This window comes from Stylophora pistillata, chromosome 12 (assembly GCF_964205215.1).
Source record: "Stylophora pistillata chromosome 12, jaStyPist1.2, whole genome shotgun sequence".
Taxonomy (NCBI): domain Eukaryota; kingdom Metazoa; phylum Cnidaria; class Anthozoa; order Scleractinia; family Pocilloporidae; genus Stylophora; species Stylophora pistillata.
The window spans coordinates 1,008,658-1,022,418 of record NC_142530.1 but is presented as its reverse complement, the minus strand read 5'-3'; the positions used below and the strand labels follow the sequence as shown (position 1 = coordinate 1,022,418).

The 13,761-nt window shown below is 39.2% G+C and overlaps 2 protein-coding genes across 2 annotated transcripts; both read left to right on the top strand.

Annotated features, from left to right (window-relative positions):
* The first annotated feature begins 16 nt into the window (after positions 1-16).
* Positions 17-4,902, top strand: LOC111320869 (synaptotagmin-1). The gene is made up of 6 exons (XM_022923598.2): positions 17-605; positions 1,498-1,766; positions 2,124-2,170; positions 2,699-3,053; positions 3,281-3,404; positions 3,861-4,902. The coding sequence occupies exons 1-6, from the start codon at positions 527-529 to the stop codon at positions 4,355-4,357; spliced, it is 1,371 nt and encodes a 456-aa protein (XP_022779333.1). The 5' UTR covers positions 17-526; the 3' UTR covers positions 4,358-4,902.
* A 1,621-nt stretch (positions 4,903-6,523) lies between these two features.
* Positions 6,524-13,371, top strand: LOC111320852 (proton-coupled zinc antiporter SLC30A8-like). Its single transcript, XM_022923567.2, has 7 exons — positions 6,524-6,891; positions 8,600-8,746; positions 8,841-9,006; positions 9,530-9,680; positions 11,342-11,447; positions 12,047-12,181; positions 12,923-13,371. The coding sequence occupies exons 1-7, from the start codon at positions 6,720-6,722 to the stop codon at positions 13,093-13,095; spliced, it is 1,050 nt and encodes a 349-aa protein (XP_022779302.2). The 5' UTR covers positions 6,524-6,719; the 3' UTR covers positions 13,096-13,371.
* The last annotated feature ends 390 nt before the right edge of the window (positions 13,372-13,761 follow it).

Below are 13,761 nucleotides of genomic sequence, written 5' to 3'. Positions count from 1 at the left end.
GGCTGCACTTTAGAGAGCGCTGCTCACAACTGAATTTGCATTGAATTGCACTTGCGTCTGCCCTCGCATCGTGATCAAGGAATCATTGCTTTTCATGCGATGCTGCTATCACATCATGGTCTCCTGCAGTTTTCTGACCGCAGAGAAAGCTGATCATCATTAAGACAATTAGGTTCGAGAACCTCGAACAGAACAATTTGCGTTTTCCCGCAAGTTCTTCACAATTCATCTTCCAGTCTTTTGCCCCCAGGGGAAAATATTTCTTCAAGCCCTCAGTCGCTTAGGATCTGGTTGGTGACGAAATATTTACGTCTTTCAACATTTTGGAAGCGTTGTTTAAGAGAATTTTTTGTATGTCAATTCGGTTTAAACAACGTTAACCAGCTGACGGAAACCTCAACTTGAAATGAGCGGGCCATGATTCTTTGGCTAAGAAAGATTCGAAAACCGCCCGCCAATTAGAACACTGAAGAATTTGATCGAAAAATTGACAGAACCAAGCAAGATACAAACTATCTCGACGAAAATGGAACACAGTACCTTGATAACACCAACCAATTTCAAGGGGAACTTTTCGACGACTTCTCCGCCAACAAATGGAACTTGTAAGTCCATTGTTGCTTTACTTATGCGTAGCGAGGCAAATATAAGTCAAATGTGTTTATTGGTATGGAACGGGTGAACATTAACCTTGAGATCCGCTTAACTTTGAGTCTTGAATATTGAACATTTAGAAAAAACTGTGCTTAGATTATGGAGATTGTTGTTTTAATTGGCGTAAGTCAAATGTACAAAGATTTAATATTCCTCAATTTACGAGCTAGTTATCTCAGTAAACGTTTATAATTCACAGAGGGTGGTGTACCGACAACCATTTTTGACCGTAAAAAACCTACACGATGATCCATTAAAAACAATCTTTCCACACCTCCTCTAAGTGAAAGATAAAATTTCATATTTAACATAATCTTCGAGAGCTCTTAAACGATCGTGTATCGTAACGTTGTCATCTGGATCCTGTTCATCGCCTACGAAATACAAAGAGATTCGCGAGGTAGTCTCGAATTCATTTAGGTTAATATTGTCTACTTTTTCCAGTGAAAATCTCTGTATAAGATTTCATTCCATGATCAAACGAGCAGCCCATGTTTCTTTATTTGTCTTGGATTTCCATGAAGAAGGTAATGTGAATTAATTAAAAAAATTAATGGTCATTTTAAATGCGCGTAGGGCCGCAAAACGTTCATCAAGAAATTAAAAAAGAAAAGGCACAAACAACCAGTGATAGACGCTTGGCTTCGGTATTTGAAAATTTTTACTCCTGAGTGCAAATAAAAAGAAAAATAGAAAGTCTTCCACATGAACCCTCAACTTCTACTCGATCTTAAACACCAATCCTTTTAAAGAGTGCATAAATTAAAATTCCTCACTATTAATTCCGTATCGGTTAAATTTCTTGCGTTTTTAAATGACGCACTGTTCTGTTTCCTATTCCAGTGGTCGACAAGTACTCAGGCGAGGTGATAGCTTTCGTTACAGGAAGCAAGATTGGAATGATCGTAGGAATTATTATAGCCATCATCATTGTTATAGTGATATTGGTGTGTATCCGTCAAGCTTACAAAGGATTGAAGGAAGCAAAGGAGCGAGCTTTGACAAAACTTGGAGCCCTGATAAAGAGAGAGGAAAACGTCGAATTGCCTGATGCAGCCCCCGATATGGAGTTGTCAGCGGTGCAGCCGGCCTCGACAGATAAAAAGAAACTGGTAAGGAGTATGATAGCGACTGGCTTATTCAAGTCGGAATTTTTAGGGCCTACGTTTGTTGCTACCAACATTCGAACTTGTGTAGAACCTGAAAAGCTATTGATATTTAGTTTAATAGTTAAAGCATAAAAGCTTTAAGCAGAGCTTTTTATTGATGTTTTTAGTGGCGCGGTTGCTCATAGCGGACATGCGCACGGATTGCAGACCTGTTTTGACCCTTCCAACTTCAAAGCAGTGGGCGTATCTGGCTTCTCACCGGCGCTCGTCGTGGCACTTTGTGATCAAAATGTAACGAGCAGGCGTGAATTCTCTAGGAAAGGTTACTAACAAGTTATTTTTATCATTTGATTTGTGTAGGAACATCTTGGAAAGATCAAGTTTTCTCTTGCTTACGACGAAGAACTGTAAGTCGGGAATCGTAGAGCTAAACTTTTTCTTCCAACTTCTTAGGCAGAGAAAAAAGCTGAATTATTCTAAGTCAATAAAAGTAGTCACCCATATCAAAGGAGTAGAACTGGTGCAGAGGTTATACTTGTTGTTAGAACCTGTTCTTCCCCCAACTTCTCTGGTTTTTACACCTTCACAAAAAGAAAATAGTTCAAATTCCAATTTGACCAAAAACAACGGGGGTGGGGGGGGGGGGAGCAAAACGCCCTATCAAGGTTATCCGCTGCCACCGTTCAATTTCTTATCTGTATTTTTTCGTCCTACACTCCCACACTTAATTAGTTAGGGCACTTCTCCAGAACAGCGTTTGATGATATCTATTCACCTCTTCCCCCCCCCCCTTACAAATCCGTTCATTGGTAATGTGTCCATGGAGTTTGCAAACCAACATTGACAGGGACTGGGGGGGGGGGTAGGGGAAATGAGTTTCCCAATCTGCGAGTGTAGGCCCATTTATGATTATGATTGGAATTATTTTTTGGCAGATCTGAATTGAGAGTAAAAGTTTATTACTGCGAGGGATTGCCAATGAAATTCGTTGGTGGAACGGTTTACACTTACGTTGAAGTAGAAATGTTTCCCTTTCATCGAATGACTGCCAATAAACCGCGAACAAAGTACATCAGAAACGAGTTTAATCCCGTTTTCGACGACGAGGTTCGTATCAAAATTCTCAAAGAAGAAGTCGACGATCAGAAGATGTATCTTCACGTATGTGATTACAATCAGATCTCAACCAGAGATTTGATTGGCTCATACAAGTTAGAGCTCGATGACGTCAGCTTTAAAAGCAAAGCCAAAGAGACAATATATGAAGGCGACCTGAGATGGATTGATTCGGTGGGTAACATTATGTCCTACGATCACGACATTTATCGCCTTTCCTCGCTCCTTATCATGTAACCATTCGTTTCCTGCCAAAGCGTTGTCCGTTCTTTCGTTTCCCGCCTTAGCATGTCACGCTGGTGAGGTTTTCGCTTATTTCCTGCCAAAACCTCATACATCTCCTGATTATTCTAAAGCATCCTCAAGTTCCCCACTTTTAAACACTTTTTTATTTCTTTCAGGTCCGCGGCGCAGAGCGCGGAGATATTCTGATATCAATGCGATATTTTGGAAGGGATAGCGAGGTTACTGTGAAAATAAAGGAATGCAAGGGACTGAGACCCTTCCCTGGAAAAGTGTCGTGCAGTAAGTATTTCTTAGATTTTTATTATCATCTTTGTTTTGATAACCATGAAAATATCAAGGTATTTATGGGTGCGGCCTCCCAAAGTTCCTTAAACTTTGCGATCTAGACCTACAGACATAACGAACATACGACGAAAATACACGCTGCCTACAACGAATGCACGACGGAAAGTCGAAGAAACGAACAAGTGAACAAACAGACATACGAAAGAACGAATAGACAAATCGACAAACCAACGAACAGACGCAAAAACGAGCAGACGAACAGACGAGCGGACGAACAGACGAGCGGACGAACAGATAAACATATGAACAAACAAATAGACGAAGCTACGAACCGATGAACAGAAGAACAGAAACACCAACAAATAAATGATGTATAAGGATTTTGGAACTATGTAGTTAGATATCTAAATTAGGCGATCTTTGCTTAAGATTTTTTCTGTTTAATTGCAGACTCCTACGTCAAGCTTCACCTCGTGCGAGGCTCAAAAATAATAACATCAAAGAAAACAAAGGTTGTAAAGAAAAACCTCGAGCCAAAATTTGAACAAGAACTAAAATTCACAGTAGAAGAAGATCTTCTGGACGAAGTCAACCTTGTTATTCATGTCAAAGACAGGCCGCTGATTGGTCGAAAACGTCTCATAGGTGAGCTTTGCATTGGTTGCCAAGGAGTCGGACAGGCGCTTGCGCAATGGCAGCTTATGGTAGAAAAGGAAGTGGTGATGTGGCATCAACTTGAACTGTTGAATATTGTGCCGGGAAAAACAGATCTTCAAACCACCATGGCGACTTTGCATGGCTGGGAATCGACTTCCGAGGACTCGGAGAGCGAGGAAGAAGATGGAATGTTTACGGGACTGTTACCGAGTGGCTTGTTTCCTTCAGACCATAAACCTGCAAAGAAACCTAAAAAGCCAAAGATATCAAAGAAGCAGTCAAAACTTTGACAGCTTTTTTTTTTAACTTCAAAACAACGTCAATTTGAAGACTCATTCAATCGTTATGAACTCGTCCAAAACGCACCACCTCCGACCCAGATTCCCCTCGTGAAAGTTTTTTTGAAGTTTGGGCTTGAATATGGAGATCTGGCAACGATCTGGCAATGTTCCTAAACTACTTTGTAGCAAAAATTACGACAACACTGAATCAAAAACGAAAAATTCAACACGGGGTGTTTATCCGGCTCAGCAAACTCAAAATGAAGACAGTAAATTAGAAGCTTAGTTCAAAATGCGAAGCCCCTGCAAAAATTCGTTGGCAATTGCAATAAAACTTAAGTAATAGGAAGAAAAATAATGAGGCAATATTTCTCCTCGTAACAGAGCCGGGAATCCTTGAAGGCTAAAGTTGATTTGGCTAGAAGACTCCGAAGCCTTTCAGGGAAGCAAGTGACTATTTTGAATTGTAATTGCCTACGTTTAGTGAGAGATTTTGGATAACTGTATATTTATTTATGTTGGGTTTGTAATAATATTTCTTATTGCTAACTGAATTGAGAATCCTGAGAATGCGAGGGTTGGAAAAATTTTGAATTGAGTTTCGAAAGTTACCCAGGGCTTATTGCCTTTGCTTAACTTTAGTCTATGATTGGTCCAGAAAACTTGCGCCGTCCTCTTAGCCAATCAGAATTAAAACTAAGACCGACTGCACCTGGATCACTCGTGTTTTCCCGCGCTTCAAGGAGTCGGCTAATTTTTAATAAGAAATGAACCACTCTCTCTTTCGATAAAACTGAACAAAAATGATGAAATAATCATTGATTGAGTTCAATCGCGCTAACAGGAAAATATCGAGAAATATCTGGCTCTTCATGTCATGATGCACACAAGTGACGGCGTTCCGTTCGTACGTCATGCAGGTCCTCAAGCCAAACATTTTCCCGTGCGGCCCTCCCACACAGTCAATATGTAGAATATATTTACCTTTTGTATCGATCAAAATCCCCTCACATGAATGAAAGTGGAATTTCATGAAAGAATTTTTACTTATATTAACAGCTGCTGAAAAATAAACTATCAAAACAATAACGCGGCCGATTCCTTCAAAAATCTTTTCCATCCTAGAGAAACCCTGCTATTTCAGATTTATAAAACTGAAACTAATATCTTGTCAGTTCTAACCATTTAAGATCCGAAATCAGTGATAGCATCAATCAAGATGATTTGCACTTCCTTGCAGTGTTTTCAATTATTGATCCAAAATAACTTTAAAACCCGATGGCAAAGATAGCTGACATGAGGGCTTTTAAGTCACAAGCTGAAGGTTAATGTTGTCAATATCACTCAGACCGTTTAAATTAAAAGTACAAATATTGCCTCTTAGACTGAAGAAAGTAAACATTTTACACTTCCAATTTTTCAACCATTTAAGCTTTTTTGGTTGTATAAAAAAACCTTTTCTGAGGAGATTGAATTTTTTTGAACTACCGAGTTCAGTGTACTGTTGGATGCGTTCAGTAAACAAAACTCAAAACTGCTGTTATCAAGATCAATTATATTTCAGGAAAAGTGTCATTATAACAACATTTAGTTATACCGCACAGTAAAAGCAAGGCTAATTTCCACACGTGTTGATAAATATCTGAGGGATTTTCCGATACAATTTAGCTGAATGTCGAATTTTTCATACATGTGATTTGTTTATGCTCGAGACCGAGGAAGATCTCTTGGTGTACACATGATTTACACGATCAATTTTCAGTTTTAGGAGAATGTATTATATTTCGACGGCTAAAATCTGCGAGACTTGCACAATGTTGATCTACAGACTGCTAAAATGATAAAGCGCCAGAACCAACTCTTTCAGGAATCCGATCTTCTCTAAGTTTCGAAACGACCTATATATCGAACCTATTGGAAAGATACACATTTTAAAATATCTTTAAAACAAGGCACATATCACGTTCTCTAATCTGTTTAAAATTACTCAATAAAAATCATAAATTCGTCCATTTTGTTCTTTTAACAAGAAAGCCAGCAAGTGGCCGGCGTCGTAACACATTATAGCCCTTTTATTTCTCTAATTTTTACGCTAATGGTTCCAAAAAAACTCGCTTTAAGTGTCGAGGTTCGCTTAATATCGCATTGCTTTGTATGCAAATTTCAAATTAAAGCAATTTAAACACTTCAATATCAAACATGGTTAAAACTTCTTTGTTTTGTCGCTGTTATTTGAACAACTGCAAGGCCAGCTTCACGCTTCAACCAATGCGACTGGCCGAAATCCCGTGACAGTCAACGCCAAGTAATTTTAACCGTGTATCAAACCGAACCAGGACGAGTAACTGAAATATACCGTCCGGTTAATAAAATGCGTAGAAATGTTATGGCTGGAAACGAATACTCGAAGCTTACTCAAGCCGATGAAGAAATTGGTTGCCAGTTTGTGAAGAAGGAAAAGGACAGTCATGAAAATGACGCCAGAAAGCGTTTGATTTTAGCATGTGCTTTCTGTACAGTGTTCATCGTCTGCGAGGTGATCGGTAAGTTCTGTAGTTCAATCATATTTACCTCACCTTCTGATTTAATAGCAAACAGTAACGATCAAACTGTTTTTTCTTTCTCAGTGAGGCGAGGTCCGATTTTATTCAATCTATTCATGTCAAAAAATCAGCTAGGCCTTTAGTATTACGCGATCTTTATGGAAACGAGTAATTTTACCGGACAATTTTTTTTCTGGAGTAAAACGAATATCGGGGTCAAATATATCTCTGAAGTTAATTCTGTGACGTTTATTTGCCATTTTTATCTCCCCTGATTTGGATTTTTTTTTTTCAACATTGACTTCTATGAAAGCAAATCTTCACTAGAGAATAGAAAAATCCTGCGGAGATTCAAAATTGTTTTCTCATTCCACCAATACACACAGGTAGTTGTCGTTTTTCATTTTGCTCTATAGCACTAAATAGTGTTAAATTACTTTGACAGTAAAGTGTATCTCTTGACGACACAAATTGTGCTCCATTCAACTCATTTTAAAACGGAAAAAGCAAATTGTATTTATCGTCATGATAAAATTCTATTCAGTTTCTTCCATATAGACACTGAGAAGGAAATTCAATCCTCAGAATTCACGCGAGAACTTTATAAAACGTATCATTTATCGATAGCTTTGTTTAAAGTTTCGATTCAACGACAAAGTACACACCATTTGTTCAACAGACGGATGCGAGTCTCTTTAAAATATCAAACATGCCTTTGTTTGCGAACCTTATCAGCTTTTTCGGTCACCTGAAATAAGTCAATTCGGCGTTTCTGTTCTGCCTACAAGGTTTCGAAGTCTTTGAGTGGCATTTAAGTTTCGATGGTTTCTATAGCGTTGAGATAGTTCGATCAAAACCCTCTCGAATCCATCTTTTTGATCTTCTCCCTCAATTATGTAACCTCTTTAACATATATACATATCCTATTTCCATGGCTTCACGTGGAAATATTATCCTCCCGGCGAAGCGTAAATAGAAAATCCCCTACGTAGACTAATCTGAGCTGTCTTGCCCTTCATCCAATCACAAAGCAGTGTTCAAAAAGGCTTTTGAACGCCCGCAGGGCTTTTGAATTTGGAATTGGGAAAACCCTGATTAAAAGTCATTTGATCATTTTTGAAGTAGGAAATAAATGTTGACCGCGCGCTTTGACTTTTCTCGGGGCTCACTTGATCTAGAGACCTCTGTTATTCTCCTTTTCTTTCTTTTTTTTTTTTTTCATTTTTTTCCTTTTTTCTTTTTCTTTTTTGTTGTTGTTGTTGTTGTTGTTGTTGTGTGTGTATAGTAAATATGTTCTGTTTTGAGCTTGACGAACATAGGGCCCTTGACTATTTCCGTTAGGAAGTAATAGGAAGTTTTTCCCCTACGAATTGCCATCCTTTCTTGTCTGAGTCGTGAGACAAAATCGAGTCTGAGTCTTGGTCGGTCTCCACTAAAAATTCTAGCTCGCAGACTTTTCATTTTATGGTCTGAGAACTCGTCCGGCATAAGCCAAACCATAAATAAAATTTATATTTGACTAGCATTCTGCAAACTGCGTGGATACGAGAAGTCAGATGCTTTGCGCGGAGAGAGACAACTAGATCAATGATAGATGTGATGTATTTGGTCATGTAAAGATCAATGTAAAACAATCGTTACAAACATTAGACAAAGAACTGAGATAATTTGTTTAAAGTTGCGCTTTTCCCTTCTTTTTATTTTTCAGGAGGATTTTTAGCCAACAGTCTTGCTGTAATGAACGACGCAATCCATCAATTCTTTGATTTGAATTCTTTATTGTTGAGTTTGATTGCCTCTTGGATCGCAAGATGGAAACCAAACGACAATAAAACATTCGGATATTACAGAGCTGGTAAAGACGATTTTCCTTCTTTAATAACACCGACCTCTCGTTAGTTCTCATTACATGTACACCCTTTGTAACTGCGTCATTTTTTCATTGACAGAAATACTTGGTGCATGCGTTGTGATAGCCACATTATGGCTGCTGACCGGCGTGCTCGCATATGAATCAATTTTAAGACTCATCCCAGGCCACAGCAGTCACCACAGTCACATAAACTCCAACGCAATGATACTGACGGCCGCTTTAGCTTTTAGCGCCAATATCATGTAAGTATGTTCGTCAAAAATGCAAATGTCTCTTTAACACTCTTTCATCAACAAACACGTCATCTTGAGAGTGAACTAAAGTTCTACGTTTGGAAACATTTTTTCGCTGCGTCTACAAAAACAACTTATCTAGGGACTGTTTATTATTTTTCGGCGGGGGGGGGGAGGGCTGGGGATATGGAGTTCCCCCCATAAGGCTTTGTAAAAATAATCTAATGTTCTCCGTCATTTTCAGTTAATTGAGAGTCAGTTTTTCTATAGTCCCCCCTTTTCTACTTTGTTAGCGACTGATCTCCCCGTCCGTTCCCCTCCTGAAAACCATGTGATCTTTTCCAAAATCCCCCTACTCTACCCCCTAGCCAACAGTTAACGACCAGACTGATAATAATGCTCCAAAGCGTGTATCGTGCTCCTATTTGCGTCTGTATTTCTACCAAATCACAGTTTTCCAACATATTTTATGTTCTGAAATGTTACGAACCAGTGTGTCTCTACAAATCAAACCTTGATTACTCGCTTGCAGAATTATTTTCTTGCTGAACGGTCATTCACATCTTGGAGGCCATCACCATCACGAGGCCAACATGACAGTGAAAGCCGCCATTCTTCACACGCTTGGAGACGTTTGCCATAGTTTCGCTGTGCTGGTTGGCGCAATCCTCATCAAAATAAACGTAAGTTAAAAGGAGAAGTATGCACCAGAAACCGCGCAGTTTTTACTTCTGTTACTATCCTTTACACCTTACTATCAGCATGCATATTCTCCATACTGTTCACTGTGCATTTGCTCCTTCAGGTATTGATCATTCTCCTTATTCTCGAGACCTTAAAGTTTGATTCATCAGTGATTATGACAGGAGAAATGAGATATTAGTCACACTTAGAGGTTAAAGATTTTTAAAAATGTAAGCACACAATAAGACAAAGAGCGCGTTTTAAGGTGGCTCGTACCGGTTTTCGTCTTTTTGATGGTTTGTAACTTTGAAAGAATACAACAGAAAGACTGACCAAGGCCAGTTGAACATTTTTACGGGGTTGAATTATATAATCATTGGTTATCCAAAAATAGGTGTCATCTTGCCACTAGCAGTTTCCATGGCAACGCTTTCATAGGCTTATTCAGACGCATTTTTTAGCTTGTGGCTTAAATAATTCGAAAACTAACCCGGTGACCCCATGATTTTTTTCAGTGATTGCTTTTGGCACTTGAAAAGGAAAATGCACAAAGATTTTTAAAAAATTCTAAGGAGCGGAATTTCAGAAAATCTAGAAAAAAGGGAATTTTCAGACATCGGAAATTTCCTTCCGTAGAATTTTCTAGTTTTTTTTTTCTGATGATTCCTTTCGACGTTATTATCATATTGGAACAATAAAAAGAAGGGGTCACCGGACTTGTCTTCATGCAATAGCTTTCGTGAGTTTAGCAATTTCCACGCGCGTTCTCGCGCATTTAAAAATCTGGATTCTATAAGATCGACATTTGCTCATGATCTGTTATAGCTACCGCTGACAATTGTGTGTGCTCGCGCGCGCGCCTACGATCTGATGTTTACAAACGTTTACTGCTAATTAAGAAAATCATGAAACAGCTGTCAAATATAGCCTCCCGGGCTCATCTTAAAAATCCTACACACGACTTCTGGCTATATCATATTATTTTCCTTTAAGTTTCAAAGTCTTCTTCCACTTCAGGTAGATCATCCTTCACTTGAGTTCTTTTTTCGTCGTCGCAAGATTTCATATTGGTTGAATATTTCTTTTAAATGTGAAGTGAAACAACCTTTACTTCTCCAAAACTCGTCTTCTTTATCTTAGTTTCTATCTCCTGCATTCACAGTAGCCGCTCAACACATCAAATACAAGCTCTTAGGTAAACTTCTTACAAAAGTAGAAAAAAATTCAACGCGCCGCCATCTTTGTTTTGAATTTTCATCTTTTGATCTCGCGCTTCTTTCGCACGTTTCTCTCGCGCGCGTCAGGCACGCATAGAAGCAACTAAAACCGACTTGTTAAATTTAACTCTTCCGTTCTCCCGTCTCGTGTGGGGTCTGAAAACTAATTTGGGATGGCTAGAGACACCCCTGGGACGAGATTGAGAAACTGGCGATGATTGAGTAACATGGAGACCACTCTAAAGCATTTTATTCCATTATGTTCACTTATCGAGTTTTCTCGACTCAGGTTCAAAATATATCTTTGTTTCTCTGTGAAAGTCAATTTAAAAGAAAGTAGAAGCACAAAGACGTAATCGTAACAGTAAACTTTTTACAACTTTTCCTCTGCAAACTGATACTTCAGGTAATATTGTTCCTGATGTTTGCCATTTGCTTTTCAGCCCTCCTGGGAAATCGCGGACCCAATAATAAGCCTGGTAGGAGCATGCGTGGTTCTGTTGTCGACTTGTTCTGTTTTGAAACAGTCTGTCAATATTTTACTAGAAGGTATGAAACTTCAACTATGTTTTTCCGAATTTAGATGAATAACTTCGAAATTCTTGAGACACACAGGAGGCCTGTGGCGTTGGACCCCTTAGTTTGGCTCAGCTAACGAACTGGTTTTAACTCAACAATGGAGCGCGAACTCCGAGGGTTAGGCTGTGTTTTTCAGGCGTGCGGAGGCACGCACGAGGCGAGCTTGAGGAGGGTGCAAAGAGAGAGTTAGATACGCGCAATAGGATAGGCGTAAAAAGTCATTTATTTTTCTGGCTCCTCTCGTTACGGGTGTCTCGCCCTCACGGTCAGTTTCCACGCTCTTGCCTCGCGTTTTCCTTACGCTTATCCCGTGCTTTCCTTACGTTTTCCTGGTGCTTTCCTCGAAATTTCCTGGCACTCTACTCGCGCTTTCCTTTCCTTCCCAAGCGCTTACCTAGGCTCGCGTGAAAAACACTCAAAAAAGGAAAGATAGAAGAAATGACGTATATTCAAGGTCAAATTCTATTTCATTTATAAAAGACTGATAGAAAAGTAGAAGACATAGAGATGACACTTCTTGATAAAAGAGGTATTTACTTAACAGGTAGTTCTAACTGCCTCGTTTTCAGGAGTGCCTTCCAACATAAGGCTTGCTGACTTAAGAAAAGATTTAACTGATACTGATCATGTGATAAGCATTCATAAGACGCATGTCTGGTCTTTAACCACTGGTAAAACGATCCTTTCAGCTCACCTGGTCGTAGGTATGTGCCTCCTAAATTGTTATTCATTATTCTGCAGACTCATTCATCCTGTATTAGGAGGAAAAAATAGATACTTGTAAATCTTATATCATCATTTTTAATTTCGACTCGTCTTTCACTCCAGGGGTAAGGGGACCCTTCTTAAAGATAAAAGAACTTGGTGAGGTAGTATATTGCTCATTAAGGGACGGGGGGGGGGAAGAGAATGACTGATTAGGTAACACTAAGGTATTTAAGGAAAACAGTGGACGAATGTGACACGTTTTCTGTCATATTTGAACCAATACCAAAACTGAGGCACGCCAATGAAATAACGTTCTTGTATCATTTGAGGATTCCTTTGAAAAGTTGCAGTTACCCTCACCCCCATCTTACACGAGCCACTCTTGATGGCAAAGAAGGCCTGAACACGAGTTTGGGTTCCAGTCCATGTGCGTTTAGACGTATTTCTTAGGGAAGTGAGCAAGCTGACTTTTCTGGGCGAGTTTGATCAATTTTTGACTTTGGTACTCGGCTCATGCGTAATTTATAACTCCAGTAAAACAAAGCGCAGCGGTTTGCAAATTACATCACGAAGCGGGGTAGGTTGGCTAGCAGGTGTAGAAAATGGCTGTTTAAAGACTAGAATATCCTCAGGTTTCTGGAGAATCAGGCCACACAGCCCTATGAGGAATTCCGAGAAGTGTACCTAAGTTTTCTCGCCTCAGCAAGCCTTTCTTATTTCAATTGGTTTTTCAACAGATTGCAGAGCGGATGCCAACACTGTGTTAGCGGAGGTAACGCGGAAGATGTGTGAAAAATATCAGTTTTATCACACTTGTTTACAGATTGAAATTCCACGAAAGGGACGCCGAACTGCTGATATTCATCGAAATAACCAAACAGCAAATACAGAACACGACAACGGAGATTAGGGAAGCTTTACGCAAATGCGAAGAGACAAATATTCCTAGTCAGCAAAATTTGTATCATGGAATACATTAATTTTCTGAAAAACATGTATTTGCAAAATAAATTAGAAATGCGTTTAGACACCATGTCCAATGCAAGAATTAAAAGCGAACCCCACATGGTAATTAATATAAAGAATATTTTTACCCAAGGGAGAAGACCCCTCACTTTATATCCACAGGCTTCTTGCTTCTTTTATTTATTCAAATGCAGAGGTAATTAAAATAAAATTCAGACGATTAGTGACGTGAAGCACGATCGCGCATGCGTATAAATGGGCCACTTAAATGACTCTATAGTCCACTCCACTCTCACAAGCTCGTTAAGAAACTTTGATCTAGACCGTTTTCTTTTTTAAATAACCGTATTATGATAACCTCGAGTCAACAGTCCTGAACCAAATATGATGGTTAATGTTAGGAGTCCATGTATGACCCCATGGTTAGGAGTCCATGTATGACCCCATAACGGGTAATGTTTGCGTTTCCACGCGCGCGTCCGTTATATTAAAATGAATTTGGAAATGTCTAAAATCATTGCTGGCTCAAAGCTCTTTTTGTCTATTTGTCATTAACATGTTTCCTTCCAGAATAGAAAAAAAATTCAAAATACAGTATATAGAAATGGGC